The 12,436-nt window shown below is 39.6% G+C and overlaps 1 protein-coding gene across 5 annotated transcripts in view; it reads right to left on the bottom strand.

The window, feature by feature from the left end:
- The window catches only part of TRDMT1 (tRNA aspartic acid methyltransferase 1), a 29,931-nt gene extending 23,388 nt beyond the window's left edge, over positions 1-6,543 (bottom strand). For 2 of the 5 annotated variants that reach the window (XM_062569060.1, XM_062569062.1), the window contains exon 1: positions 6,455-6,541. In XM_062569060.1, coding sequence (XP_062425044.1) covers positions 6,455-6,518 — 64 coding nt within the window. In that variant the 5' untranslated portion in view covers positions 6,519-6,541. Of the gene's footprint in view, positions 1-1,146; positions 1,191-6,197; positions 6,394-6,454 lie in introns of those variants that run through there. The other 3 variants (XM_062569061.1, XM_062569064.1, XM_062569065.1) reach the window with 3 other exon arrangements.
- Positions 6,544-12,436: the final 5,893 nt, after the last annotated feature.

Genomic DNA, 12,436 nt, shown 5'->3' with positions numbered 1-12,436 from the left:
TTATTGAAACCACTTGCAACACAATTTTCAACCTAAACCACTAAACCTATACTGTTAACACGCATGGCAAAGAGACAATAACTTTTTCTGAACTCTTCCATCCAACATCCTCTCCTCCTAATTCACAGACCTGGTATTTTTTCTATGCTTCTCCTCCTTTTGAGATAACAGCTGTGAGTCCCTTGGGAGCTCCTGTTACAAAACAGACTCCCCCTAAAAGCTGACCAAGCATATTTTTGGAATACCCTAGAAGAGCCTGAGGGAGCTGGAGCAGACAAGCAAATCTGGCCCACAAAACCTAACAGAGAAAAGCTTGGGCAAATTTCACACACTCTGAAACAGAAAGGTATGTAAAGAGCACATCTCATATAGTTTTGATGTTACCTGTGATACTCAATCTTGCAATAGCAATTACATTTCTTCATCATTTAAAAATAACTGTAAGAATAGACCATAAGCAAGAGTAAAAGCAGAATCTACAAAAACAGAATTGTCTATCTTTAACTTTCCCCCCAAATTAGCATAAAAACAACTCAGAAATATGTAAATGCCCCCAAACTTCTGACTTAGCAAGTTGCTAAAGGTACTCCCCCAAACAACTTATTACAACTTTAATGCAAAAAACAAACACAGCTCTGTAGACATTTGGAAAATGAGTAAGTCCAATTTTCAAAACATGACACTAAGAGAACTACACCAATGTATGAAACAATTTTATTTTAGGCAGACTAAAGAAAACATATAGTTTTCAATTGAAATTAATTAGTTGCTGAGATACTTGATTTGAAATATTTCGCATCACAAAAGTTTCTGAACCAAGACAACATATTTCTAAAAGACATACTAGTGCTCAAAAGGAAGTTATAAACATGACAAGGAAATTACTGAGGGAGGTCTGACAGCCTATTTTTAGGTAGATTAAATCATAATGCTCTCTTGGTCGGTATCAGGTGAATTCAAACGTGTATCATTCTACTAGAAAGGTAATGATTTTGCACTTGAGTCTTAAAAACTCTAGGAGCCACACAGCAGAAACTGTAACTTGTTTAAATTGCATAAACAGGCAGCAATCAAACCTTGGCCCCCAATTCTCTACTCTGTTGTACATAGGACGCTTGCAAGCCATTTTAGCCATGCAGTACTTACTTGAGTGAAAGGGACACTACTGTAATGGTCTGAAGGTGCAACATCTGCAACAAAAAGACGGGATGCACGTGCTTGCTTCCAGTTTTAAAAAAAGCAAACCAAAAGAGCATCATCTTGAAACCTTGAAAATAAAATTTCTGATACTAGTATATTTGTCCTTTTCCACTTCAAAAGCATTGATTCCCTCGTCATGTGCTTCTACCAGACCTTAAAATTAACATAGATCTGTTTATATTCACCACTGTACTTTTGTACTAGAATCATCAATGTCAGCACAGCACATGTAGTGCAATGCATTTCAACAAGGGCACAGCTTGGCAGATCTCAGTGCATTGGGAAATCACAGCCAAAACAATTATCTGTTCTAACAGGTATATAGAAACAGGTAGAAAAGGGAAGGTTAGTCACATATTGTGCCAGTTCTGTTTCCTTTTAAAAAAGGCAGCAAAGATTTCATTTGAGTTGTCAGCTCTTGGCTGCAGGAATTAGGCTGTCCATGACTACAGTCAACATTATTATCAGTAAACTCGATACCTGCTTCCTGCAGGATACTTAGCAACTTTTTTCCCTGCTGTCTTCGTACATGATTTGTGCATGTTCAGTAGTATAAACTATGTAAATTTAAATTTTAAAAGTATTATATAATAATGAATTTAGCTTTAAAAAATTACTCAAATAAGCAATACTTCCATTCTGCATTGTGCTGAACTTTAATAGCTGCTTGCCAGTTCTCCCTCCGACTGAATAAAGCTGTGCTCATTGTTAGTACACACATCCGTTTACTATGACGCACAATTCAATGAGATGACCAAATAAAATGAGTAGCAAATAGAGAAGACAGGCTACAAAAGACTCAAACTCTCACTCTTTACAATTTAAATATAACAATTAAGCAGGAAAACTATCATTAACTTTATCACTGCTAAATCACAACACTTTTAAAAAAGCCGTCCATTCATATTTTATGCACAAAGGAGGTTGAGTGTTTCTTCTGCGGTGGGGGGAGGAGAGAAGATGCAGGAAATGTTTTGGTTTTGCGACCTGGCAGACTATAAATGCTTACGGCAGAGACCTGGAATATATTTTTTCATGGGAAAACTGCCTAAATTAATAGGCCACGTTAAGTTTGTTTTGGTTTGGGATGAGGAAGAGCAGACTGTTTATTTGCTAGAAAGTTGCTATGGAAATGAATTTGTAGTCATAATTTTCTTAAAAAAAAAAAAAAAAGGCAGTTTTCAGTGTAGATGCTCTGTACTTTACACAGGCAAACTCTATGTAATCTTGTAGGTTTAGACACATATGATCGAAAGATCTATCTTTATGTATCTTCCAATATTTGGAGTGTAGTGTGGGAAGAAGGGAAAAGACACTCTCACCTCTTACCTGCCTCAATCCTTCAAGTACATGAATGTGAACAGACTTTCTGACCTAACAGAAATATTCACCTGCTTATTTTTACAAATATGCATACACATAAACAAAGTCATCCCTGAACATGGAATACAGAGTAAAAGAACAAACTACAAATCTAAAAGTTGAAACTTCTGCATCTTAATTGGAGGTTTGTCAGGATTCCTCTTCTGAAGTTAATCAAACTCAACTTTCTAAATTAAATTTTGTTACATGTCTTTTTTGTTAATATTTATCATTAAAAAGGACTCAAATTCTAAAACTAGAAGATCTGCACATGCTTAACTGTCTACAGGTAATCAGCATCCAGCTATACAATCCCTTAGTTTTTTTTTTCTTTTTGAGTTTTGAATTAATATCTACTTTTAGAAAAAACTCTCTTTTCATAGTCAGAAAGAACTTGATTCAACAATGCATGAACACCCTCCCCAGACCATTAACAGATAAGGCTGGGATATAAACCTCTGTGAATTTTCTGTAATTCAGTCATCTCTTAGTGGAGACTTAAATATAAACCTTAGTCTTGTAAGATTACAATCTCAAAAACAATTATATACTCCTTGATGACAAACCATTCTACTTTAATGATAACTGCCAAAACCAGAAACTTCCTCATCCTGCAAATTCAAATACATGCAATCCTGAAATTAATTTTATGAAAGCTCACAGCCAAAAAGGATACCAAGTCAGAAAAGACAGCATCAGAATTCCTGGAAAATACCTACAGTCAACTGTAAACACTGACAATTTCAAAGAAAAATACAAAGTTGGATGAGCTCTGCTAAACATAACTTGGGTGTTAATGGGGACAGGAACAAACCCTGACACTTAGCTTGCCAGAACTGTAGAATCCCTTTCATAGAATAAATACATTTTCTGGAAGGCTGCCACGGAAGGAGTCTATACTCTCTCTTCTAAATTTTTGTATTATCTTTTCTTGGACGTATACATTTATTAGAAATCACATTAACAGAATGAAGTACAACATATAACTTTCATCTCTCATGCAACTGGCTTACGAAAGCACTGATGAAATTGGAAATTCTCTTGAAAACTCTCTCAAATCTCTACAATGTTTCTATATTTAATTTAAATGGAAGGTGCCAAACAATCTGCCATTTCCTAAATGACATCCAAAAAACTGCATCACACACATTTTCAAACACCATGGTATCATGATATATACAGGCCTAAAACATGTAAGAAACCCTATTACATACAAAAAGTACTTACAAAGAAACACTTATTTTTCCCATTTGATTACCACATGAAAATAAACATTTAAATTCCCCTTGTCTTCACTTTGCTTCTTTATAAACTTGCTATGAAAACTGAATCCAGATGACTAAAAGACTTTAAAAAAAAAAAAAAAAGGAGGGATCAAAACTCCTGGCTGTATCAGTATTCCTGAACACAATTTATCTCAAAAACAGTGTTATACAATGACGTGCCATTAAATATTTAATTCAGTGCAAGTAACATAGAACTCTTTTTGTTCCAATTGCCTAGTTATTAGTTTTTACAACATTCAAAATAATATTCTCATTTAGAGGTTGAAAATTTTGCACTTTTTAGTGTCATGGAAATAAGGCAACACAATACCTATTGTGCTTCTTATCACACAGTTCCCAGAAGAATAAACAGCTGAATTCAAAAAACGTTTAGTCAACTGTGATACAGTGTTGTACCAATTTGATACACAAGTTTTAATTGATATTTAACATTTTAGTACTATCCAGGGTTATTTATGCAAATAAGAATATAAGTCTCCTATAAACAGTCCCTACACCTGACTTGTCTGGTACAGTAATACAAAAGAATCTCATCCTTACTATTAATATTTACTGCAATCTCTTCATTCAAATATAAGCCCAGAAGAACAGAAAGGTAAATTACAACATGCAGTGACAGTTATACAACTGTTTGACAACTTCAGAACAGAAAGTTTTGGAAATAAATCTTTCTGGGAAGCAATATGAGTGTTTTAGATGCTCCTTCACCCTTCATACTATACAAGATATAAAAGGTGCACACAAGCCTTCTCATGCACAGCAGCTATTCATTGTGGCATCATTCAAACAGTGCATCTTTCTGATACAAGTTTTCAATATTCTGATAATCTCCTCTGGCCACATTCAAATTATGCTTCAACCTTTTAACTATTTTGTTCTCCTCTATCGTAAACAGTATAGTCAGTATGATTTCTTTTAGCTAGAGATTGATAGCCACAGGGTATCACATGAGACATCAGAATTTCTTAATTACTGCAAAACACTCAAAAGATGTCTATTACTATCTTAAGAACAGAGCCAGATAATATTTGGCAATGTTCTGTTCCATACATACAAACACTAACGCATGACAAACAGCTGCATGCAGAACTATGGTGGAGGCATCAGTTCACTTTCTCTGGAAATCATATATAAAATAGCTCATTACATTAGCAGCAAGACTGCTAGAAAACAAAATTCACAGTTATATACACTATACACAATGTATAACATTCTCTTCTCATTCCATAAAGACTCCAAATCTACAATTCTGTACAAAGATATATTTTGCTCTTAATATTCTAATAGCTCTAGAAATAAGGAAAATGCTTTCCTAAAACAGGTGGTTAGGATTATTTTCAATTATCATTTAGGTATCTATTTTGGTATGTTGTATATTGTTACATATACATATATATCTGTGTATATATAGTGTGTTACTATACATCATATATATGTTCACATTATGTATATTACACATATTAAAATATATAGCAGAAAGAATGCCACACTGCAAATAGAGAGCATGCTTTAAATGAACGACAACAAACGGATTCTACTCTATACGCATAATCTCTCAATAATACACAGTTCGCTTGAAAAATAACAAGAGTTTTGACTTGATGTTTCAAGAAAATGTTCTCTGTCATGCAATATAAGGACTGCCAAAGCTAAAAAAGGCTGAAGTATTTGGAAATACTGTAGTTTTGGAAAACCATGTAGATAACCCAGTCCACAGTTTAACAACTCAGCAAATTCAGCTCTAGGGTTCCCAGCACCAGATCAAAAAAAAAAAAATCTAGCACGAATTCACTTAATCTGTTCAAATTCCATATTCAGTTTTAATTTTCAGGAAATGATATAAACTAAGCGTATGCTTCCAAGCTTCCGTTACATCACGTATGAACTGTTCGCCTAACATTGTGCCACCAAGTTTGCACGAACGCCTTGGGGAAACGGGCCAATCTGGCCAACCATCACGCCGTGCGCCTGCAGGGCCTCCGCCCCATCTGTACCCGGGGGCATCCAGCAGCACAACCCCGGCCTTGCAGGGACCAGCCCCACGGCTCGAGGCAGGCCTGCGGATCCCTAATTCTGGTGCAATGATGCTCCATTGCTGCTGCCCAGCAGGCCGCATGTCCTTTGGGGATGCACGTACTTTACAGCTGCAGACTGCTAACCCAAACACATCGCTAGCCATAAGCCAGCTGCCAATCACCCTTTGGCATGGCCCGCGACCCGCCGTTTCTGGGGTGCCCCCGACCCCAGACCAGGCCTGCGACACTGCCTTCAACACCAACTCCACCGCGGTACCACCACCTTCGTGCCCCTCCGTGCCTGGGGAAAGGGTAACGAGTTTCCCCTACCAACCCCAAGCTTCTTCCCACACGGTGCTTGTGCAAGACGGGGAAGGGGCGGCACGCGCGGGCGGGCCGCGGGCGAGGGCCCATCTTAGCCCGCCCAGCGAGAAGATGGCGCCTTCCGCAACGCCCCGGAGCCGGGGTCCTGCCGAGAAGATGGCGCCTCCGGCCCGCCGGGTCAGGGCGCCGCAGGGTGTTCCGACTCCCGAGGGCTGAGGCCGGGCTGCTGCGGCGGCAGCGAGCGCTGAGGGAGGCGCTGGCCGGTACCTTTCAGGGCTTGGTGCATCCCCCCGATGCCGCTGTAGAGCTCGAGCACCCGGAGCGGCGCCATGCTGCGGCCGCCGGCGCCTCGGCCCGCCCCTCCCGGTGCCTCCCCGCGTGCCGCGCCGCCCGTTCCGCCGCTCTTTCGTTCCCACCTGCCGGCCCTCTTCCTCCTCTCCTTCCTCCTCCTCCTCCCCCTCCCGAGCTCCCTGCGAGTGGCCTACGGGGCTTAGCCCCCCCGGGGCGGGACCCCGCCGTGCTGGCTGGTCCCGCCGCCCCCGAGAGGCCGCGGGGCTCGTGGCGGCCGCCGCCCGCCTCAGCGCTGGCACCACTGCCGCTGCCCTGGCCTCGCTGCTCCTCAGAGGGCCCAGGCGAAGGCGAAGCGCCCGGGCGGGCCCCGACGGCCGTGCTGGTGGCGCCCGACAGCGTTACAGGCCCGAGCACTTCTGGTTTTGCTGTGGTGATTTTAGTGTGCAAAGATATTTCTGAAAAGCCATTTCAAAGCCCGCAGCACTGGTAGAACAGGAAGGAAGGAAGTAACTGATGAAACTGTTCTAAATTGTCTTAACACTACAAAATTGCTTTTGCAAAATAAAAAAGGAAGAGATGACTCAAAGACCTTGTTCCACTGAAAAGCAGTTAATTTATAACAAATGTCAGAGGCATATATTTACATAGATACATAGAATCCAAAGACTAAATGTCCTGCACACTGCTACCTGGTTTATCTAGCTCTCAAGAGTAAAGATACTCCCCTGTGCCTCTGTGTGCAGATTTAGATCCTAAAGTATGAAGATAAAACCGTTAAGAAAAAAATCTGAACCTGTTTCTCTAATAATTTCCTAAATTAATTGTGTTTTGGGGGAGCTGCCTAGAAATCAGTCAGGTGGATTTGAGGAATGTTTATTTTTCCTTAGAACCCAGCTCATACAACCTTTGACAGCAACTTGTACTTCTTTTGGTGGAGATCCTCATACCTGCTACCTACCTTTTGGTGAAGGAAAAATTTGTAATTAAAAGTGGAGAGTAAAAAAAGATAGATTTCTGCTGTCAACAAAGTTCACCAGAATATGGATTCACAGGCTACGGAAAACAGTAATAGTAGAAAGAAAATTCAAGTTAAAAATATTGGACCTTGACAGGTCTTTTTATAATAGTTCTATCATACTTACGGATTTTCCTCCACAGAGTCTTGGGTTGTTGCTTTATCTGATAGCCACGATAATAAGCATGTGACTAAAAAAAGTCGTCCTAATCTACTTCTAGAATTTGTGAAAGGAAGTGCAGAGCGGTGCCAGAGAGGAGAGCAGTGCACACAATGGCAAGCGGTGAAACAGGTAGTCTTCCGCACGGATTGCTGAGGGACAACTGGCAAAGGGGGCTGAATCACGTGAAAGAACAGAACAGAGAGGATATGCTGGTTGGAGAATGGTACAAGAACAGTGAGGAAGACTGGAAGAAGATGGTTCAAGATGATGAAGATGGCTATGATGGACAAGGTTGTTGCTAGCTAAGATACACTGAAGTGGGAGCTCTTCAACATACAGATACAAGGTGAAAGCAAAGAAAAAGGCAGCTAAATGCGTATCTACTGAAGGTAGTAAAACTGATGAATAAATTTGAGCTCCTTGTATTACAGTGTCACATCACAACAAAGCTAGATACTGTGATGAGTGGTAGCTGTAGATAGCCAGTAGCAGTTCACGTATGCGGAGCTACCCAGAACCTGGAACAATTAAAGCTGCAGGGGAAAAATGTTTCCTTATATCAGAAAGGGAGGCATAGCCAATCCCTGTCTTTCCTTCTCTGCCTCCAAAGTATTCTTGCCATGCTCCTTGGGAAAGTCAGAGACTGGTGGAGGAAGCAGCGGAGACCTCTTTGCCTTGTTGATGACATTGGAGGGAAATTCTCCTGCTCAGGGGAAATTGTCCACCTACCTTCTCCAACAGCCTAGTGAGCTGGGGAGTCTGATCAACACGCCTCTGCTCTAGAAACAGAAAGTTCATAAGCTAGTTTGGGATTTTATTGATTTCTTTCTGCAGAGAATGGGAAACACCAACATTTCCCTAGTGCTCATTTTTAATAACTTCTCAGTGGTCAGTTTTATAATTCTGTATCACTGCAGCTACCCTAATGTGGTTTTCATTATAAATTGATAACACTGAAAAGGTTCAGAATGAAAACAGGGAATCTGGAAACAATTACTCTTAGAGCTTCCCTTTATAAATGTAAAGTCAGCGCAATAATAGCCATACACTTTGGACCAAGCCTTACATTATTATATTTTAGGTGTGCTGCTTATTTCAGAGATTCGGACAATAGCTAAAAAGTGCTGAGATCAGTGATCACTCATACTTTTCCTGCAGAAAAGATGCACGATTCAACAGAGAGAGTGTGCCCTGTGAAAGTGGCTATCTATACTTAGAAAAACTTGATAACTCATAGTTACAGAAGAAAGCGTTACCGCTGCCACGGGACAGCCTGAACAGTTGCTCACCCTTGATTTTTTGACAGGGGAGCAGCCACATGCCTGCGACATTTCCCAACTGGATCCCCCTGACATATTGAAATTTGGATATTATTACAGCTCCTCCTTTCTCCACCCTGTGCATATAGGATGGGTAGAATTCTTATAAATCTCAGTTAGCATTTCACTTGATTCACAGATGAGACTCATAACAGCGTCCAAGTCCAATGTCCATTTTTTGGTCTCCTTCTACTCTTAGTAAACATATATGTAAAATTACTTCAGATTTCAAGGGAAGAATTTTCTTCTAAGACCATTCTGATCTGGCCTTCTGTCCTTCAGATTCTATAGCTCTGAACAACTTAATATTTTTTAGAACACAGTTGTGAACTGTTTCACATACCAGCTGTGCCCCAATAATATAACTTAAATAAAAAATATTTGAATTTAAATAAATTTAATTACTTTAAATAAAAATTGATATGCTTTTATAAAAGCTTAGTTTATTCTAAATGGGCACATTTACAGAATTATAATCATGTATTCATAAAATAGCTATTTTCTTGACTTTTATATGTATTTATAGTAAAATAGATTTTAAGCAACTTCATCATTTAAATGACATTTCTAAAGTCATAGGCAGAAGCATACAATGTCAGCATTTTCATTCAGACAGTTTTTGAAAACTCCTGCTTCTTAGCAACTGGCAACATTTCCTCAATTTAGAAGTTTCCAAAGTTTGCCCACAGCTCTGATGATTGGTATGATACAGATAATCATGTTAGATCTGAAAACTGTTGCCCTGGTAACCAAGGAACACATTCAGTGAAATAGATGAATGTGGTAAGAGGAACACACAAAAGAAACCACTGCAGTGTTCTCTCTTAAAATGCTTCAGAATTGTTAAAAATGCTACAAAAATCAATGCTGCAAAATAACATCAGATAAACATGCAAAAACTATTGCCTGAAGATTTTGCAAGGGAAAGGTAAAGTCTGTAATTTTTACAGACTGTGACTACACTGTGTACACTGTTGTCCTCAAAGTGAGAAGAAAAGATTGTCACTCTTGTGTCTAAGTCACACTAGCACCAAATGCATACAATTCACACAAAGCATTTTATAGGCATCTCAGCCCTTCTGCAGTTACACTTAGATCTTCTCCCCCAAATCCTTCTCTCCTGTCCTATCTGCATCAAAACAGGGACTAACAGGCCAGCAAGGCCTGTCTGCATCTGTCCACGAGCAGAACATTGCCATTCAGCAGTGTTTGTCACAGGATTTTATTGGTGATGCAATACTGTAGCAGTAAATTGCTTCAAGCTTCCTTTGAACGTAACTCCTCAAAGTAAAGCTATGTAGTGGAAGCTCGTAGTGGAAGCTGTTACTATGAAATGTTTGTGAGCATTGCCTCTATATTCAAAAACTAAAAGAAGAAAAAACCTTCTGCCAAAATTCTGCCAATATAGCGAATGTATAAAAGTGCATTTAAAGTGAGCACCCAAAATTTTAATATAAGCAAATACTGACGTTGATAACTGAAAGCAAATGAAACTTGTTCTGTACAAATGTCCAGTATAACCTACTGAATACCTTAATGTAGATCAGTATACAGACTTCTCTACTGTCCAGAAAAGAAGCTCATGCTCTGGGTCAGAAATCACTATGGCTAGGAAAGAATGTGAGCTATCTGCATGTCATACCCTTGCTATGTGATCAGTGAATTGAAAATATTTCACACTGTGCATGTCTAGCATAAATTATTGTTTCCATAACCACTGCCCCAGTATGTTATTACTTAAAACTGAAAGCTGCTTGCAGTTTTCAAAATTGAGCAGTATTGGATTTAATGTTTCAGGGGGAAATTTGTCAAACTAAGTTTCTGCTGAAGTGATGCAAAGCAAAGTTAGTTCTCCACCACTGAAGTGGCATTTCTGGGAACCTTCTGGGCCATGCCAGTGAAGCTAACAAAGCTTACAGTTTTTACTTATAATCCCATGCATCTGTAAGACTAGAAATGAAACCCACAACAGACTGGATTTGCTAGCCTCTCCCTACCCGTTTCTAAGAACTCTGTACAGGGGAAGTTTTTGTAACTGAAATTATTTGTCGTCAAAACAAACATTTTTAACTTTTCTCTTTTCAAAATACATTGAGCTTTCCATTTCAGGATTTTATTTTCAGGTTCTAGAGCTATGTGTATACTCTGTAGGCAATTAGGAATAAAAAGACATTGTTTCTCTAATTAAATCTTCTCTTTTATGGTATGCTTTCAGTAAATCTAGGCTGTTTGTTATGTTTGGCCTGCAATGGTAATGCTGGCTGGATGAGGAGCACACATTTACATAATGTTACAGACTTTCTTGTTGTGCTTACACATTCCAGTGTTTGACCAAAAATAAAGGATAAAAAAAGATGGTAAGCAATAACATAAATATAAATCCTCCACTGGACTGAACAAAACCAATTCTGAGCTCTATAAGGCCTTAGCCCACTGAAGCCAGCTGAAAGACTCCCTTCCATTGCAATGAATGTGTTTTGAATCCGTTGCTTCAAGGGTCACAGGAAACTAGTGACAGCAGGCACGTAGAAAGTTCGTAAAAGGGTGGGGGATCAGTGCAAGTCACTCCAGCAGGATGAGGTAATGTGTGGGAGATCCCAGCTCCCTTGCGGGGGCAAGAGGAAATGGCATGGTGTTTGCTGATCTCTCAGGAGGACAGGAGATGAAAGGGAAAAGGACAGCGCAGACAGCAAGCCTGGATGTATCTCATAACTTTTTGCTTATGGCAGAGGTTTTAATCTCCAGCCTCCCCACATTATATTTACAGTATATAGCATAGATAGCGACAAACTGAAAAAGGCTTGTAACTATATGTTGGCAGTAGTCATGCCTTTTGCTCACAAGCCCATCTAGTATCACTGAAAGCCTATGTTTAGCATGGACTTATCTTTTAAGGAGTTTAGTCCAAAATTCATTTTCCTATTCAGTCCATGTGATGAATTTAATCTTTGACTAAGACTGTGGCTGGCACAGGAAATGAGATATCTCGTGCTGGTCACCATGGCAGTAGGCTTTCAGTGCTAGGGTGTTTCCTCCAAACAGAAAGAAAGTCTTTAATGCAGCCACAGCAGAGGTGCAACTGTGGACTTACTGAGCGATCTTGAAATTAGATTAACCACAATTGCACACATTAAGGACTATAAAATCTGCCCAAGAAGCTGAGCACTTGGTGCCCGTACAATATTGAGGTGCCTTCTACTCTGATTATATTGCTGGCACTTTGCAAACTGGTTACTTTTAAGCTAGTTTAAAGCTATTTGGTATCACTTATGAACTACATTTATAGGAATGACCGCCATATAAATGTGCTTTCTCATTTCGAATGTGTCTACAAATATCTCTCAAGCATATCAATATATCAAAGCCTGGGCTGGGAAATAACCTTTTCCTACCATAAAGTCCTCTAGAAAATCTTCTAGAAAACAGTGATTTAAAGACGTTGTAGGATTGTGTAAGGATAA

Source organism: Rhea pennata, chromosome 2 (assembly GCF_028389875.1).
Source record: "Rhea pennata isolate bPtePen1 chromosome 2, bPtePen1.pri, whole genome shotgun sequence".
Lineage (NCBI taxonomy): Eukaryota > Metazoa > Chordata > Aves > Rheiformes > Rheidae > Rhea > Rhea pennata.
The sequence above is the reverse complement of the archived record's forward strand: the minus strand, read 5'-3'. Positions and strand labels throughout refer to the sequence as shown.